Below are 19,814 nucleotides of genomic sequence, written 5' to 3'. Positions count from 1 at the left end.
TAGAGAGGTTTTTTTTTTTCTTTTGCAGTCCTGTTCCAGATTATGTCAAATCAACTGTGGAAACTGTGATGAAAATTCATCAAACAGAGGGTGATGGTGATATATTGGCATTCCTTACTGGCCAGGTAATCCTATTGGATCTTTTTTTTTTTCTCTTAAGAACCAATATTAATATATTTTATTTTTTATACCATATGCCTTTTCCAGTAACTATTCCCTCTGTAGTTATCTTCTGTGATTTAATTATGCACATACATAGTTTAGAATGTACATTCTTAATGCTTTCTTTGACCATTCATTTGGTGTTTTGTATCATTTGCTTCCTTAACTCTAGAAAATTGACACACCTCTATGGTTTGAACTAATCTACCATACTGCTTAAATTGCCAGTGAATCATTAGATTGTGGGGGCTCAGTGTGAAGGGGTTAGTCATGTTCTAAATTGATGAACTTGTTTTGTAGGAAGTTGAATGGTGCAGTCCTTGGGCCTTAAATCCATTTGGCTTTTTTCTTTATAGAAGATACATGTTTCCATATCTGATTTTTGCTGTGTACATCTTGTTGCTGTATCTAGCTTTTCCCAGGAATAGTCTTAATCATAGGCCAGTGGTGCCAAGCAGCTTGACTGCAACAAAGCCCCAGTGATGGTCTGTTATCAGAACACTCCTCAGCTACTTGAGTTGTAATCCTTTCCACTGTTAAACATTTTCCACAACATAATGATTTTTCTTGGAGAAAGCTTGCTGCTGCCTCACAGGCCACAGCTTGCAATGAATGTATGTGCAATGTTTGGCAGGAAAACAGTAGCAGAGTTACTGTTTTGATTCCCCAGGAACTTTTTTCCATTCATGCACAATTCCTTTATTTGAGTTACAAATTTTACACCTGAAATTTGTTATCTTAGCAATATTATTTTTATATATAATGCTCAATCATTATCATAAAGTTGTGGGTCTCTAACCCAGGTTTTCAGACTTGAAATCCAATAACATTTTTACTGCATTGTGCTGCTTCTCAAAGATGTTGAGCATGAATTTCATTTTTAATTTTCTCCAAGTATCACAAAATGCTGTTTGCTTTCTCTTATCTTTTCCCATTTTTCATTGCATTTTAGGAGGAAGTAGAGACTGTTGTTTCTCTGCTAGTTGAACAAGCTCGAGCATTGTCTCGGACTGGTATGAAAAAGCACCTTCGTGTTCTTCCCATGTATGCTGGGCTGCCTTCATTTGAACAGATGAAGGTGTTTGAAAGAATGTCACATAATGTGAGAAAGGTAATACTAATAATAATAGCTCCAATTTATACATTGCTTTAAGGTTTGCCCTGTGCTTTATCAATATAACTTGAAAACAGTTTTCACATGATCAAGGATGAGATATAACTTTTTTTTTAACTGAGTGTTCCATTTTTATAGGAATATTTTTGAAATTAATTTAAGGAGGTATCTTAGTCAAGGGTATGTTGATAAACAGTAAATCTAGAAACCATAGTAAATTATTAGATAGCAGTTTGAAAAAGATCTAGGGATTTTGAGGATACTGAAGCTTAGAAAGGTTAAGTGATTTGCCTTCCCCATAATAGGACCAGGATCTGAATTCACATCTTCTCAGTGCATTGCCATTTTTCCACTCTGCCTCTGCGTATAACAAAGTAAAACAGCGCTAGGTTATGTTCCTGAGATTGACAAATCTGCTGTCTCATTGAGATCAAACTAGAGGCCATAATCTCAGAGTATGGAATTATTTGCTTTTCTTCCATATATTTAACTTTACCTCATAGCAAAACTACCTTGGCTTAGTGGCTGATCCCTACCATGTGATGTACTGATGCACATAAGTCAGTAGTAGATAAAATATTAGAGTCTTGAAGGTGTGGTTTCTGGTCCACTTGTTTTGAATCACAATTTGTCTGTAGTACCACCTTTCAATTCAAGTTTGGGTGTGTCTAAAAGCATTTATTTTTGAGCCTGACGGAGGCAGTAGGGAGCATCACCTTGGAAAACTGGAGGATCCAGCAAGTCTTCTACTCACTGTGCTTGGTTTCCCCAAGTGCAGTATTGCTGTGCTTTTCCACTGAGTTGGTAAGAATATATAGGCAGGTCAGAAGTTGGCTTATGATTGCTGCCTTCAGCATCTGGTAGGTGGAGATGGTAGGATGAGAGGGAAGTTTGTGGGCTCACCTCAGGTTCTGGATACCACAGCAGTAGGTTCTTTTTCACCATTGTGGAGCCTTGGGACGTGGCACGGTTAGAATGTAGAGAACAAAAGGAGGAGAGGAAGGAGACCTTTGTTCTCTTCCTAGTTTTATCAGTAATTTTCTGTGTGATCTTGGTCTAATCATTTAATTTGCCTACTTGCAAAGAAGGATAGTTCTTGGCCTTCCTATTTCAGAGGGTAATTGTCAAGGTAGAAATCAGGCACTATGAAAGAGTTGAACATGCTCTACAAAGGCAAGTTTGTACCTTAGCTACACAAAGAAAGCTTCTGTAGTCTCTGAAGATAAGGCCTTAAAATTTGCAGTATATTTGGGGACTTTAAAACATGTTCTCAATATTAGGTTGTATTTTATATTTGTTTAAAATTGGGAAGGATCAGTCTACTTTTTAAAAAATTATTTTTGATTACCTTTAGGTGATAGTGGCAACCAACATTGCAGAAACATCTATTACAATCAATGGAATTGTGTTTGTGATAGACTGTGGCTTTATGAAACTTAGAGCCTATAATCCCAAAACAGCTATTGAATGTCTTGTGGTAGTTCCAGTGTCACAGGCATCAGCCAATCAACGAGCAGGACGTGCAGGTCGCAACCGCTCTGGGAAATGTTATAGACTCTATACAGGTTAGTACATTTATTTAAATCTTACTTTTATTGATCTCTTGTTTTTCTCTCATCCTTATTTCTGAATATGTCCCTCTCTTCTGCCCTATTCAGTGACTTCTTGTAATAATGATTAAATGATTTTTAAAAGTTCAACATAACCAACTAGTGTATCAGTGTGTCTGATAGTAATATTCCATATTTCTAGTCCTTTTCTTCTGCAAAGGGGAAAAGGAAATGTGACAAACATTTAATGTTAAGGGATAAAATTAATTACTTCCAGTTAGATCGTAACATCCATTTCAATAGGGAGAAGTTATGTATGACCTATTACTATAAAGTAATGGATCAGTTTTAAGAAGAAATATAATTTGTTCATCCATTTGTGTCCATCAAAACTTGGAAGGCAATCTATTTATTTTGGCAGTGCTGCTATTGTTTAAACCTCTTGGAACTCCTCTTTGGGAACTGCTTTCAAACCTAGTTTGCATGGCACACAAGAAAATCAACCTCATTACTTTATTGTCACACCTTATTTTTGACCCCAAATAATATTAAGGGCAGCAAGATGGCACTGTAGATAAGAGTTTTGGGCCTGTAGTCAGAAAGACCTGAATTCAAATTTGGCCTCAGTCATTTATTAGCTTTGTGACCCTGGAGAAATCACTTAACCTCCGCTTGCTGCATCTGTAAAATAGGGAGAACAATAGCATCTGCTTCCCAAGGTTCTTGTGAGAATCAAATGAGATAATATTTGTGAAGCACTTAGCACAATACCTGGCATATAGTAGAAACTCTATAAATGTTAGCTATTATTGTTACATTACATCATTCAGTCACCCATCTTATTAATCACAATTGGTTCTGTATGACTTTTTTTTTTTTTTACTTTAATATTTTCTTTAATAAGACATTACAGCACACAACTGAGCCTCCAGTGTGTCAGTTAACAGGGGGTATAGTCATATGAAGAGTGGAAACAAATATACTATTAACCCCACTCCCTTCGGCAACTGATGCCTACTTATAAATCGAAAAAAAAAAATCCTCCCTCGATATATTTTATTAAACCTTTTGAAGACATCATGACAATTAGATGTGTTATAGAATCTCCAAATTACAAAAATATTTAGTTAGGGCTCTGAAATTTTAAGATTTTCCCCTGCTGAAGATTTAACTTACACACAACAACCAAAAAGAATAGCTGATTGAACAATTCACATATCAAGTCTGAGAATTAAAGGTTTTACGCAAGATAAATGCAGCTATTTTTCCTATCACTGTGATACAGCTTTAAATGTAATTCTTTAGCTTCTCATAACGAATTGAATACAAACATAAAAACCTTTTATTAAAAAAATTATACAATTAGTAAGGCAACCGAAAGAAAAACTGAAATTCAAAGATGAAGATTTTTAAATGAAAAAACACTTCATTAAACATTGAAAAAACATATATATGCTCAGAATACTTCCTTTTAACTGAAATTAACCAGAATTAACATCCAGCACATGAATAAAGGCAAAATTCTTGCATTCTGGTAAATCAGTATCAAGATACCATATAATCAAATGATGTAACATTTAGGGAATGGAAAAGGGTACTAAAAGATTTTCTTTTGGTCAGGTGAACAATAGAGTTTTCTTATGAATTATCTCCATCAGATCATCACATCTTTCTCTTAAAACCATTTTAAACAGTAATAGTACATACAATGTAGCAGATAATGCAAAACTATAGGAAAGATCTGCAGTGACAGTTAAAGGATAGAATCTGGTATCCATAAGATCTGGCTACTAGTGTGTGCTACTATTCCCTAAGTTTACATCTGAGTACTGTTCTTCCTATTACATTTAAAAAAAATTGAATCAGTTAAAATGGACACTATTAACAAATTTAATCTTGCAGTTCTGATGAGAATAAATCGTTAAGAATCAATTTTTAAACATAGCCTCTCTTCACCTGGCAGGATTTAACTTCATTTGAGTTCTCTTCTCCACAAATACTTTAACATACCTATATAACAAGTCTATGGGTGTAAAACTGTTTTTAGGCTCTTAACCCAAATCCAATGTATATGGCCTTTTAGAGTTTAAAAATAAAACCAAAATATACTCTTAAAGGCAATGACACCATGTGGGTACTTAGCTTAAGTATGCCATTCCATTCTTCCTATTAAAGACACTTACAGGCCACAAAACTAGCCCATTTAAACTAATTCATTTTCCAGTTATTTTGGCAAATATTTAAGATAATCCTTTCAGAAGTGCAACCTTCAATTTAAAAACATCTAGAATAATTCTGAGATTTAATATTACAGACTGAAGACAGATCAGTTTATAGTTATAAATTCTCCAAGCTTAATATTACATAAAATGGTTAAATAATTTTTCACCTCTTTCATTATGACAGATACATACTTTAGAACCTTATTTTCATGAGGAAAACTCAGTTCCTTTGATCATTTATCAAACACTTGTAAGGTGTTCTTTAGCCAATAATTTAATTTACATTCCAATTCAGAGCCAGCAAGAAAAGGATTATTTTGTCAAATTCGCAAGTCCTTTCTCAGAACCTGTTTCAAGTTGTTTTCAGCACTGGCATACCCAATACAGGCACAACTGAAAAAGGGGGAATGGCACATAATTCTTAAGGAGTTTTACTAAATGAACCTACAAATTAAAATATTTATCAAGTGTACAATGACGGCAGTTAATCAATGCTTCTTTTGTTTCATTAGCTGGCTACCTAAAATAATATGATAGTCTGTATGACTTTTGACAATTTCCAAAACTGAGCTCTCAAAGAATAAGGCCTTTTAGTTGCCCTTAAAAAATTCTGGCCTCTGCAGTTCTATTTACAGAATCTTTGTTTCCTTTCCATTTCAACCATCTACATCTTAGTCCTCATCATCATTTTTAAAAACTATTTCAAATTTGAAGACCTGGATCTTTGAAAATTATCCTACCTATCCCAAATCTCACATCAGTGCCCTCAGTATTTGTTGGGGAGAGTGAGCATACACTTACAGAACCCTGGCAGGGAAGCACATCTGAAGGGAGAATCTATTTACTATGGCTAACTGCTGAAGGATGGCTTTGATGCCATCAGTCCTTTCTGGAACATCTGCCCTAGACAAAATTGCTTTTCTGTACTTACTGCTTGTCTTTTGGCCTTTACAGCTCTTCAGTTGGGCAAATTCTCTTTTTTTTGTACTCAAACTGCACTTATAGGCTCTTTCAGCTTTCATTCATTCTTTGAAGAGTGCTTAGGAATGTGAATAAGTTGGCAGAGAACTGCAAAAGTCTTCAGACTAACTGTACAAATGGGGCTATAACAGACCCATTTAGCCAATTATTTACTCACCCAGATCCTTTATCTGTTCAGTTAAGTACAGATCACATAGCGACATAAATTAGCAAGCCAGAAAAACTTAGTCAGCTTACTAGGATACAAAGTAGCTGAAAGTGCCTTTCTTCCTGTCAGCTGTTTCTTCTTAAACCAGAGGAAGCAGCAGAGAGCAGCAGGGGCTCTAAAGACACTTTGCCTCTCTGCATCTCTAGGCCACACCAAAGGGCGCTAAAGGTCTTAGCTGGTGAAATCAATTCTCTTTCCCATCAATCAGGAATCACTTTTGACTGCTTTTAGCTGCCACTACTCAAATTGCATAGCTTTTCCACTTCATGATGTATCTTCCAGCCTCACTGCAGATTCTCGTCACTACCTTCAAATCAGGTTCCTATCCAGGGTTCTTTCTACCATGACTTAAATGAGAGCCACATGACAGTAAGTGACTCACCTTTCACTTAAAAGGTGAAATCACCAGATTTTCCCCATGAAATCAGCAGTCCTTTTTTTTAGTGATCCCTCAGTCACCAAATACATGTATCACTTCTCAGTTTGTGAATTTTACCCTTTTTTAGAAATAAAAGCTATGTGCAAATGAGCTAAGGGGCCATGATGTCCTGTAGCTCCAAAGTCTTCAACACAGTCTTCCCCCCATTTTGTATTTTGAACTGCCTTTTTACTCTTATTTAATAAATAAAAGTTCTTTCTCTGCCTCTTTAAATCATGAAACTAATTGCATACAAGTGATGTATCTACATAGTTCACATAATTTGAGTCATTATATTTATGCTCCAGATGATTTTCTGTCTAAATCTATCTGGAAGGTGTTTCTTCATACACATATTTTAATAGTTTTTATTAAACAAAAGTTCATTTCCTATTCTGGGCATCAAAATGTTCATCTCTAATAGCATTATCTTACATCCTTTAACACTTAATGTAACTATCTTTATGTAAAAATACTTTTCTGTCTCTTTCACCAGTTTATTTAGGGGACTGTACAGTAGATCTTCATGATTTCTTGCTGAACCAGTTCTCAACTTTGGCCACCTTCACTTTCTGTTCCTAGTTTTGCTGGAGAAAGTAATAAAATCATACTGATGAGGTCCATTAAAATTCATCCCTTACTAATTTCAGCGAGGTCTACCTTTTTGCTTGCTGATTACTTATTTCTAAAATGAAAGTATTGGACTAGATGATCTTTTAGGTCCCTTCTCTGAATCTATGATCTTGTGTGCTTCTGTCAGAAGATGTTTCTCCATGACTAATTGTTACATCTGTGCTCTTGATGCTATCTCTTACTACTTCCTATGGCTCATCAGTAGTTCAGGCAGATGTGATATGGTAGAATCCTGAATCTCTAGTCAGGAAACCAGCTCTGTCAATTAGCTCTGTAACTCTGACCCAGTCACTGAAACTCCCTGACTCTCAGTTTCCTCCATGTAAGATACGAATAATACTACCTTAGTACTTACTTTCTCATTAGTTGTGGGGAAAGTGGTTTGTTAACATTAAAATGCTATAGAAGAATGAAGTTGTTGATGTTATTGATTGTGAAGCTTAATTCCAGGAGTTTTTCTTTCCTGTCCTCAGAGGAAGACTTTGAAAAGTTGCCTCAATCCACTGTACCTGAGATGCAGCGTAGTAACCTGGCACCTGTCATCTTGCAGCTAAAAGCACTAGGAATTGACAATGTCCTCAGGTTCCACTTCATGTCTGTAAGTCCTGTCTTGTTTTGAGCTCCCCCTGCTGGGCGAAAAAGTAGAGCTAATAATCTAGCATCTAGTTTTCCAAAATTGATTGCAAAGTGTGGCACCTGAGCATTACTAAAAAGGTAATTTCTCTGTAGTTTCACATTTAGAATGCATGAAAACAACTCTCCTTTCCATTTGCTCTTTGTAACATAGTTTGTTATTATAGAGCTTCAAAAATGCCATAGGGTCAAATCATGTTCCCTTAAACTAAATTAAGATGAGTGTTAGACATATTTCCCAGTATCAGTGGTAATAATGGATCAGCTTTTGGGTAAAAAATGTTCAAAATCTCTTTTAACAATTCAGGCCATTTGTAGCAAGAAAAACTCACATAGGCCTTTATGCCATTAAGGGGATTCAGACTGCTTGAGGTAGGAATATTACAGTAACGTTTTTTTAAAATGCAGCTTTTGTGTTAAATGTTAGTTTCTACAGTTTCATTAGTCATAGATTATGTATTTTTCAGAATCATTTTCTAGTAGATTATAACATCGGTGTGGTATGTACAGTTGACACATGTTGGAAAAGGCATTGGAGAGACCTGTGTTCTATTTCATGTGTCTGTTATTACCTAATTAATTCTGTGTACTTGGTCAGGTCACATAATTTCTGTCTTCCTCAGCTTACTTTTTTGGCTAATGAATACAATAATTCTTGTTTTCTCCCTACCTTATTAGAAATACTGTGAAGCTTAGATGAGATAAGGGCATGTGGAAGGTATTTTGTGAAAGTATTTGCAAATATAAAGTTGTGATATTGTTCTCGTGACTACTTTTACATTAAATTTTTAAAAATCCTTAGAATTGTGAACTTAAGATCCAACGGTTAAAAGAAACAAAGGGTGACATCTTACCCTAGACTTTTTATGTAGAACCAAACAATTGAACAAATAACAAAGAAACCAAGAAAATACTTCATTCTGTCTCATTCTAGACTGGCTCAAAATTTTGCTACTTTTTGATCTTTTCCTTTTTTTCTTTGCTTTTTTAAAATGTGACTATAAAACAAAAATTAGAGTATTTTAAGACACCAATTAACATGAAGAGACTAGACAGAATCAGAAAGTACAAACTGGATTAGTGTTAACACTCTACTCAAAATCAGAACTGTATAATAATCCTCTCTCAGAAAAAAGAATATCAGTGTCTGTGCTTGGACATCATCTGTTTGGTCCCTGATGTTCATGTGGGATGGAGAACTTCAATGTGCTGTGTTTTGATGATATGGTGAAGTTGTACAGAACAGATACACAGGAATTCAGGAGGAAATCTTCATAGTTTCACAACAGTGGTCCCAGAAGAGTTTAATTTAAACTTAAATGTTTTTTTACAGCCTCCTCCAGCACAGTCTATGGTCCAGGCTTTGGAGTTGCTCTATGCTTTGGGAGGTGAGCGTATTTTTCTGATATTGTGTTTTTAATAGCCTTATAAATGGACAGTAGGCTAATTCAGGTGGCACACTGGTGTTCTTTGGAATATTAAAAGAATAGGAAGAAGGATTTGAGCCTTCGTACAAGATACATGGGAAAAAAGATAAAAATTTATAGGATGAGAAATTATGGAGTATCCACACTGATGAAACTGAATCTTTCAGAGGATCCAAGCATACTGGCAAAAAATGAGAAAGTTCCTTTTATAGGGTATATTTTGTTTCATTAAGCTAACTAATTAAATACGAGTTTCTTCTACAGGCATGCCCTTATTATAAAACCATTCCATGGAAATACACACTTAAGAAAAAAAAGAAATTGTACTGATTATTTTGATTATACCTAATGTCATACTGTGTATAAAGATTTTACAAAATATGTCAGCACAGGTATAAATTGTTAAGAAAAGTCATGCAAAATCAAGCTATTTAGATGGAACAGATGAGAGGTTAGGTTTTTCCAGGGGATGTTTATCTCAGAACAGAGAGAAAGCCACAGTCTGAATTTAAAGTAAGAGAAATTACATGAATGTTCCTTTTTAGTGGCCCTGATTCCAAGGGACTATTTCATACTGGTTATATTAAACATTAAAACCATATTTTGACTTGTTTTAAGCATTAATTAATTATCATAGGACAGAGTTTTCTTTATTTCTTTACTTTTCTTGAGATAGAGAGAATTCGTTAACTTTCATTTATCAAAGTTCATAAATGAAAGAAAAATGTAAGAATTGTTTCCTGTATAATAGATAATAAGCTTATGAAATGTAGGAAATGATTTTAAAGGTTCACTTATTTTGAATAACCACTTTTAAATGGCCATTATGTGCTCAGCACTATGTTAATGTTTCTTGCATTTTATAGGTTTATTGAGTACTGTGTAAAGGAACATTCTTTACATTTTTCCTTTATTTGTAAATTTCATTTCCTCTCTGAAAGTTATTGAATTCACTCATTCACTCTCCAGCTAGTCAAAGTTTAAGGTAGGAAAAAAAACCTTTTGATTGGTTTTAAACACTTTTTAAATCTTTACATTCAGGGGTTGAGTTGTTTGGAGTTTGCCGGGACAAATGTTCTAATACTTTCAAAACAATATAATGTGAACTATTAGGAGAGTTCATTATTTGATTGTTTGATCCTGAGTATTTAATGTTTTCTTTTTAAACAGGTCACTTTCACCAACATAAATGAGATCAATCACTTTAGAGTTTTATCTGAATTATCTGGGCAGTTGTGGTTGCTTACTGCTATGTAAGCTTTCATAGCAGTGATTCAGTTTCATATTTACAAAACAGGAGGAAAACCAATCAGTTTGTAACCAAAGAATTCCTATTTGTAATCATCTTACATTTCCTCCATGGAAGGTGACAATTTATAGTCTCTTATTGTCTGTTACGTATTTTATTCTAAGTTTCTTCAGCTTTAAATCAAAATGGAATTTTTGAAATGCTTAGCTTTGCAAGTTTCAACTGGATTTTTGATGGGCAAATTAGGTTTAATTCCAGCCCAAGAGTAAACACAGATATTGACATTTTTTCAAGTCTGACTTTGGGATAATAAGTTATCTGTTAACTCCCCGATGGCATATATTTGACCCATCATTTATTTCTATTTTGATTTTTTAGAATGTGATTTTTTAATATTTGCATTGATATCTTTTATTTTTACATCACCTTCATTTTCAAGTGTGTATCTTATTAACTCATAAAAAAGCCATCTCTTATACCAAAGAATTAAAAAGTAAAAAGGGAAAAACAGTTTGGCAAAACAAACTAATCCATCAGCTGAGTCTGATGATATATATGCAGTTCCTTCACCTATAGTTTTCTCCTTCTGCAAAAAAAGAGATAAAGGTATGGATGTGCTGATAAGTGTTTAATAGCTGGCAATCCAGAAAAGAAAATACTCATGACACACTGGAATTTAATTCATATTATTGACATTTTCTCCATTACTTTCTTAAGTCTAGACAGTGAACAAAACAGTAAATCAAGCTCTGATATGTAACATTTGTTAACTTCTGAGATGTAAATACTCTCCCTGAAAATTTAACAATCAATTCTTATGAAGTATTTTTTTTATTTCTTTGTCTGGGCAAAACTTGGTCATTATAATTAGTGTTCAGTTTCATTTTTATGTTCTTTCCATTTACATTTTTGTAGTCATTGTGTATATCCCTTATTTTACTTCAATTCAGTTTTACATCAGTTCTTCTCGTGATTCTCTGAATTCTTCAGGTTTATAATTTCACGGCCATGTTACAATTTGTTCGACTGTTTCTCAGATGATGGGCATCAGCTTTTTTCCCCACTTCTTAACCACTTCAAAAAGTTCTGTGATGAGTATTTTGGTAGTATTAATATGTGACTTTTCTTTTTTTTTACTTCTTCAAATAGTAGTGGGATGTCTCTGTTAAAGGGTATTATCATTTAAGGCACTGTAATCCTTGACCCACTTACCACCTAAATCTTAACTAAGCAGGACCAGAGCCCTTTTTCTCCCCATCCTCAGTCCCCACTCCCTAGTTCCCATGGAGTGCCAGAAGGTCCAGTAAAGCAGTTACTGCAAAGAGCCCTTCCCTCTCATCTCTCATCCATTGCCCCCTTCCTTTTTTTCCTTTTCAGAGGTACTGTTGCCTCTTATTTCCAGCCACAGAAACTCTTACTTCCTTCTAACCCTTTGTCCTAGTTCCCAAATCTTATCAATTGTGGTCTGAGCTCTTCCAAGCTGATTTTCTGACTTTCCTCTAGAATGGACGTGACCATTTATATGACTTTACTGAGCAGGATTTCACCATCTATAATCCTTACAGTAGGATTCTGCTGCTATGCTCTCCACACCCATAAGCATTGCTTTCTGCCCTGTGACTGAATCTTTCTAGGTGGATTATCTTCTCAATTACAGTTTGAGTTTATCAATAGGGGGGACTGTCTCACTTTTGTGTTTGTATCCCCAGTGTTTCAGCAAAGTGCCTGACACATAGTAAGCACTTAATAAATGCTTTTTCACTATTGCATTCATTCTATTTTTTAGCATGATTCCAAATTGCTCTTCAGAATGACTGGACCAGTTCACAGATCCACCAATATTAGTATTCCTGTTTTTCTGTAGCCTTTTCTACACTGAAGAATGTGTTGCTCAGAGAACATTTATCAAGTACCTACTATGTGCCAAGCACTGAACTAAGTATGAGGGATATGAAGAAAGGTAAAAGCTAAGATAGTCCCTAAGTAGCTTACAGTTTAATAGGGGATGCCACATGCAGATAACTATGTCTAATCTACATGCAGCTACATGCGGGATAAATGTGAAATGATCAGCAGAGAGACGGCATAGAATTAAAGGAGATAATGAAAGGCTTCCTTTTTATAATTAGAAGGATAAAATTTTAGGTATAGAAAGACTTTCAAAGAACTCTTAGTCACTTCTCTCATTTTACATGTAAGGAAACTGTCCATAAGGGTAAAGTGACATGTACAAGGTCATACAACTAGTTAGCAATAGCTCAGGTTTTACTGTGCTCTTTTTAGAGTATGAAGGTGATTTTTATGGGTTGCCACATGTAGCCCAATGACTTTTGGATGGTTTTACTGTTTGTATGCTGGGTTTTGTTTTGATCCATTCACACTGCCATATAGGGTCCCATTGTATCCAGCTATGGTCAGGGAATCATGACTTGGCCTCAGATCTCTAATCTCATCCTATTTTAATTTACTACTGCCACTAGCCAGAGTAATAGCAATACTCTTTCTGTTTAAAGATACATTTTTATTAATAGATTTTGTTTTTACATTGCCTCGATTTCCCCTTCCCAAAGAGCCATCGCCTCATAAAGAATTTTTTTGAAAAGAGAAGAGAGAAAATAATTAGCCAAGTCGCTCAATAAATTGAAAAAAATCTGACTTTATATTCAGAGGATATGTGCTGTTCCTTAGCATGGATCCTGTATAAACAAGTAGGAAGAAGAGGTTTCTTCTCATATTTCTTCTGTGGGGCCAAACTTGCTTTTTCAAATTTTGCACCATTGAATTTGTTGTAGTTGTTCTTTTCATTTACCTTACAGTCATCATGTATATTGTTTTCCTGGATCTACTTACTTTACTCTGCATATCCATAACATACTTATACTTCTCTGTATTCATCATATTTATTGTTTCTTACAGGATAGTAATGTTCATTACATTCATGCATCATAATTAGTATAGCCATTCCCCAGTTAATGGGCATCTACCTTGCTTCCAGTTCTTTGTTAGCATAAAAAGTGCTGTTACAAATATTTTGGCACATGTAGAACCTTTCTTTTTGTTGGTGACCTCCTTCGGGTATATATCTAGTAGTGAAATCTCCAGGTCGAAGGTTTTGGACATTTTAGGCCCTTTTCTATCTCCCAAAAGTACAGCATATAAACACTGACAAGTGGTAAAAACCTGCAAGTGAGGAAAAGGTTTATTATGTACTTGGGAGCATTTATATTTACCACTTAATGAGATAAGTATATTTATCCAGTCCTTTTCTTATCTTTCTTATCCTTGGTCTTTTCCCTTCTCACTCTGTATGGCCATAATCCCTACATCACTGTTGTCTCTTAAATGACTCCTTGCTCCTTCATTTCAATAGAGAAGAGCTTCTTTGGGCTTTGTGGTCCTGGTACCTGGTATTCACTAGAGCCACTACTGTCCTCATTCTTTCTTCAGTCCATGCTGACCACTCTTCTCTTCTGTCTTCATCCTTGATATCCTTCCTAGTGCTTTCTGTTGCTGATTTTGGTTTCCCCCAGACCTCTGATCTTATACCTAGTCCCAAAGGTAGACCCATCTACATCCTTCAGTTGCATGCAATACATTTTATTCAGAAGTAATATAACTTTAATTACAGTAATATGTCTAGGTCCCCGCTTCAGCAGCCAGAAAGTCCAAGTTATTTTTGTTTTATTTTTATGATTGCTTAGGGCATACATTGAAATATACCTGCTTATGAAATTACAGAAGGGACCTTCGTGACCATCTAACCGAACTCACACATATCATACCTGACAGGTAGTTATCTAGCCTGAGAGGAGGGGTCGTTATTTCCTCTCACTGATGGCACATACAGAGAATATATTTCTCATGCCATATTCTTTATAAAAATTGTCCCCAAGACCATAAGTGGATAGGCTGTTTTTATTGATTGCCCATCATTCAATATAGCAAACGTCACTTCCACATTCAATGGTACTCTATGCTCAATGTGTTACATAAATGTTCTTTTCTCTGCTTTTTTTCAAAACAGCGACCTGTACTCATTAATTTACAATTCCATTCTTTTGGCAGGTCTAGACAAACACTGTCACCTGACTGAACCTCTTGGCATGAGAATAGCAGAGTTTCCTTTGAATCCCATGTTTGCAAAGATGTTGCTAGAATCAGGTAGGAACAAGCAAATAGCTATTATTGATTTTAGTTTATGAAATAAATTTTTCTACTCCCATTTAATATTGTAGACTTGAGAATTAAGTAATTCTAAGTTGTGACATAGAATGTCAGGTAAAAAATCACATTCATGTTAGCCTACACTTGAGTGATTTGGGAAATATCTATTCTAGTCCTAATCTTGGAAATTGCATGAGGCTTTGTGCCAGTCAGATGAGAGAGCACTCAGTCTCTCTTTACAGATTTTTAAAATCTTATGGGCAAAAATTAATTTGATTAAAAAACATTTTAATGTGTACATTTTTAGTCAGCAGTCAATAAACATTTATTAAGCATCTACTATGTGCCTAGCACTGTGCTAAGTGCATAAGTATGTATAAGAAAAAAAGGAGAGCCTTTGCCTTCAAGAGGCTTACAGTCTAATGAGGAAAGAAAATACCCAAAAGGAAGCTGAAAGGGGGCATGGAAGAGTATACCTGGTATGGGGTCATGATGTTCATGGAGTTGAAACTAAGCAGAGCAGCTGATAGGAAATGAAGGGTTAGCTAAAAGTTCTGACCCTTCTGTAAAGGAAGACTTTGAGAGGAATTTTTCTGACTGTAAACTATTCTTTTCTATTCCTCGATAGAGGAAGGTATTTCTTCTTAACAACACACACTTCCCTAACATCATAATTCTCAAATCCTGAAGACATACGCTGAGTACAGAGAGAGGCTAATTAAGTATATTTTGCGTCTTGGGACAACTGACACACCCTTCCTCTTAAGCTTCTGTGTATTGGAAGGCAAGATTAAGTGTGGCCGAGCTAGAGCCTTACCAACAACTTATCATTTCTGAGGCAAATGGCAGAGGTTGAGAAGCTGATGAAAGTTGAAAAGGGACTTTATTAATTTTTTTCCCCTTTCAACTGCTTTCAACTTCTGTTCTATTTTCCTCAGACTTTGCCCCCAAGGTACAGCAGTTTTCAAGATAGTGGGGGGTGATTTTCTGGTGCTGTGGAGTGTGTGTGATTGACTTGCAGAGCTTTGGAGGACTTGACTAGGCAGGGGGGATATTGCATAGTAGATAGAACACTGGGCTCAGTGTTGAGATGCCTGGGTTTGAGTCCCAGCTCTGCCACTTATTCACACTATGACCTTGGGCAAGTCATTTCATCCCTCTAAGCCTCAGTTTCCTCACTTGTTAATGCAGGTTTGGCTAACTAATCTCTAAAGTCATTTCCAGCTTTTAATATTGTGTGATTTTTTTGTGAGTCTCCACTTGAAGGGTGGATGTTTCAAAATAGAAACTAGTGGTTTTAAAAAGCACAGGAAAAACAAAAGTGGTAAAAATCCATGTGTTTCCTACCTCTTTTCTTCCTCCTACTCCTCCAACTCAGTCTATGTAGTATCCCCACTGGGAGAAAGAGAGCTTGGGAGCTAGAAGGAAACACCACCAGGTAAAGGTGAATACCTATAACCTGGACTTCTCCTATTTATTAATAGTCTATCTGCTTTCTTCTCAGAACCTCCATGTTGTGTTATAATGAATTTCTATAAATTTCTTAATGCCTACCTTACCTGTAGGTCACAAATAATTCATTAAGCATTGAAAACATTTTTGCTTCATGTGTCATACTTTTGGTACAATAACAATTTGTAACTTAGTGCGTTAATAGCGTAGTACCTAGAAGATTTGACCAAGTATTCTTTGAGAAATTTTATGCCATAAATCAGGACTGCTACATGTCTTACAGGAAATTTTGGCTGTTCTCAGGAGATTTTGAGCATTGCAGCCATGATGCAGATTCAGAATGTCTTTGTAATTCCACCAAATCAGAAAACTCAGGCTGTAAGTCCAACTTTTACATTAATTCTAAATGCATTTCAGTCAACTTGTGTTGATTACATCACCAAAAGTTGTTGAAAGCACATCTTTCTACTTTTGGCCCATTTTCCCCATCTCTAGGCATAATCTTTATTGTTTCACTATCACAACTTTTCAGCTTTAAAATAACCTTCCCCTCATTTCTACCCATCACTCACATGTCCATTCTTATTGCCAAATCCTGGCACCATTTCCTTCATAATTTCTTTTGGATACTGTGCTTTTTATCTATGTTGTCACAGACATCTGTCGTCTGTCACCTGTTTTTAAACTTTCTCCTTCAACTCCTCTGCTGAGTCTACACTCCTTTGACGTTGTTGTCTTATCTACAAATCATTTCGACCATTGCATTGATACCTCTTGCTTCAAGATCCTGTGATTATTCTTTGCATTGTTATGACATTGGGCGAGTCTTTTCAGAGCCTGTTTCCTCATCTGTAAGATAGGGATAATGATTCTTACAGTGCCTACCTCATAGGGTTGTTGGGAAAAAAGTGACTTGCAAACCTTAAAGTGCCATGTAAAGGTGAGTTACTATCCCATCATTACTTCCTAAACTTTAGCTTGACCACTCCATTTTTTTGTGCCCTGTTAGAGGGCCGAAACATTGTTTCTCAAAACATAGTCTAGTATTGTACCACAGGCAACAGAATCTTAACTCTGCTTTCTTACAAATGAGACATAAAGTGGAATGCTGAGCAAACTTGTGTGAGAGGAGTAAAGGGAGTAGATAAAGTGATCTGAGAAGAGTGATAGTCCAGGGTGTTTTGGTTTAAAAAAAACCCAAACCCTTTGTAACAAAGAATTGAGTTCTTATATACTATCCTTAGAGAAATGGAAAGCCATACTCTGATTGCAGAGTTAAGTATAGTCAGAGCTTTGGGCCTGGGTAAGTAGTAGCAACACTTAAAAACAACCAAAGAGGATGGAAATTCAGTGCTATATAGGATTAGATGGCAAGGAAGAATTCTGGACAGGATCAGTAGATTTTGATCGCATCTGCATGTATGTGGTAATTGAATCTATGGGAACAGGCGACATTGTCCAGGCTCTTGATGTATGGAGAGAGAAGAGAGCCCTTGAGAGGGGAGGGGAAGGTGGGGAAGGTTAGATGTTGCTTCTCTGAAAGAGAAAACATAAAAGACAAGGCAGTAAACAAGTAATAACTACATTATATTTAATATTTGCATAAAGATTAAAACATTTTTCTTCTTTCAGATGCGGGAACACCGAAAATTTGCTGTGGAGGAGGGTGACCATCTTACCATGCTTAATGTATATGAAGCTTTTATCAAAGTAAGCTAGTTGAAATACTAGGTGAATACTAGGTTTTTGCTAGGTGAATACAAGTCTCTGAAGATTAAGTTTTATGAAGTTAGTGATGAAGTTACCAACTATTTTCCTTATTTGTTTTCTTAGGAATATCTTCATAATCTCTGGTTATTGGCCTCTTTGGTTCACTTCATTAATTGTGTTGTTGGATAGAGCAGAAGAATCATTCATTAGCTTTAGACATGAATGAGTTTTAGTAGGCTAACTCTTCAGCATTCTACAGGATTCTCAGTCCTCTTAATCTGGTCATGCCACTAGTCTCCTGAAGTGGCTCTAAATAACCATTAAGATTGTCAGGTCCTTCTGTTCTGAATGAGAGCGTAGATGAGTCAATTGTATTTCAAGATTAAAGCTTTCATGTTTGGTATAGTTATACTACCCAGGAAATTTTCACACATCAGCTATTCCATTAAAACTTAGATAACTTATAAAACTTTAACAAACATAAGCATTATGCTAGTGCAGGGATCCATGAGTACATATACATTTTATCAGTTTTGAATTATGTGTAATATTATGTGCTGTAAATATGGCTGAATTCAATTGAAATCAATTTGAACTTCTATTTATCCTGCTAAAGAAGTTAGGCTATCGGGTCACTTAAATTTCTGTGTCAGCATGTAGACCTGAAACGGACCATGTTATAAATGAAAAAATTGAGAGCCAACAAGGGGAATGAGCTTGCCTAAGTAGAACAAGGATAGAAATAGAGGCTAAGATTTTATGGATTTAAAAACAGTTCATTTCTAGAATGCAGCTTTAGAGAAGACGAAACATTACAATTAAATGTCACTGCATATTTAGAGATGGTGATCCAGTTAAGGAAAGACTTTTAGGGAAAAAAAAATCATGTTTTAAAATCTAAAGGATTAATTTCACACATCAAAATTTTTAGTAAAGTTCGTGTCAAAAAAAGGATCCTGTATTTCATAGTGTAAGCTCATATCTGTAACTTCTTATCGGCCAGTGGAATATAACTACAAGTGTAGCACATTTTACCCAATTAGGTATATTGCTTTATGATATATTGAAAACTTCTACACAGATTGAATTTTCATTATTTAAATCATCTCCCCATTAATTTACAGTATAATTTCAGAGATGCATTCTTAGGCAAAAATTTTATTTTAAAGCTGCACAAAAGTTTTAAAGTGCTTGTTGATCATTTTTTGGATAGAATAATATTTAAGTTCACTGTAGTTTGATTACTGTCTCCATAAAAATGGTTAGATGAAGAGACAAGGGAGCAAATGCCATTCAAAGTCCCAAATAAAGTGACAATAAACAATAGATGATAATAAGGTTGGTAATTTATGAAGAAAAAGTGATTTATCTTGTTAATTAACTTGGCCATATAGGTTAGCTGGCTTTTGAAATAATTCTGCTGGTCATAAAGTTTCTTTTTGTTCTTCAGTGGTCATCAAAGTGAAGAAAGCCCTAGTTTAGTAGATGAAGGGACAACCAGATTTTGAACATAGTTTTAACATCTAGTTTTGAAAGGAGTGTCAGAAAATGGCCAATCCCCAAATGAGATCATAAGGTCTTTAGTACATTAAAAAGGGGGCAGCTAGGTGGTTCAGTGGATAGAGTGCCAGGCCTCGAATCTGGAAGGCTCATCTTCCTGAATTCAGGTCACTAGCTGTGTGACCCTGGGCAAGTCACTTAACCCTCAGTTTCCTCATCTGTAAAATGAAATGTGGAAGGAAATGGCAAACCACTCCAGTATCTTTGCCAAGAAAATCCAAATGAGGTCACAAAGAGTCAAACATGAATGAAATGACTGAATAACAGCACATAGTAAGCAAACATGGGAAGAGAAAATACCTTTTTTCATCTGCCTGTTTTTAACAACTCT

The 19,814-nt window shown here is 35.4% G+C and overlaps 1 protein-coding gene across 2 annotated transcripts in view; it reads left to right on the top strand.

The window, feature by feature from the left end:
• Positions 1 to 19,814, top strand: part of DHX35 (DEAH-box helicase 35) — a 58,557-nt gene that overhangs the window by 28,101 nt on the left and 10,642 nt on the right. For both annotated transcript variants that reach the window (XM_072631496.1, XM_072631495.1), the window contains exons 10-17: positions 29 to 125; positions 1,115 to 1,273; positions 2,631 to 2,841; positions 7,762 to 7,886; positions 9,255 to 9,309; positions 14,663 to 14,758; positions 16,497 to 16,591; positions 17,846 to 17,923. In XM_072631496.1, coding sequence (XP_072487597.1) covers positions 29 to 125; positions 1,115 to 1,273; positions 2,631 to 2,841; positions 7,762 to 7,886; positions 9,255 to 9,309; positions 14,663 to 14,758; positions 16,497 to 16,591; positions 17,846 to 17,923 — 916 coding nt within the window. The remainder of the gene's footprint in view (positions 1 to 28; positions 126 to 1,114; positions 1,274 to 2,630; positions 2,842 to 7,761; positions 7,887 to 9,254; positions 9,310 to 14,662; positions 14,759 to 16,496; positions 16,592 to 17,845; positions 17,924 to 19,814) is intronic.

This window comes from Notamacropus eugenii, chromosome 1, assembly GCF_028372415.1.
Source record: "Notamacropus eugenii isolate mMacEug1 chromosome 1, mMacEug1.pri_v2, whole genome shotgun sequence".
NCBI lineage: Eukaryota > Metazoa > Chordata > Mammalia > Diprotodontia > Macropodidae > Notamacropus > Notamacropus eugenii.
The sequence above is the reverse complement of the archived record's forward strand: the minus strand, read 5'-3'. Positions and strand labels throughout refer to the sequence as shown.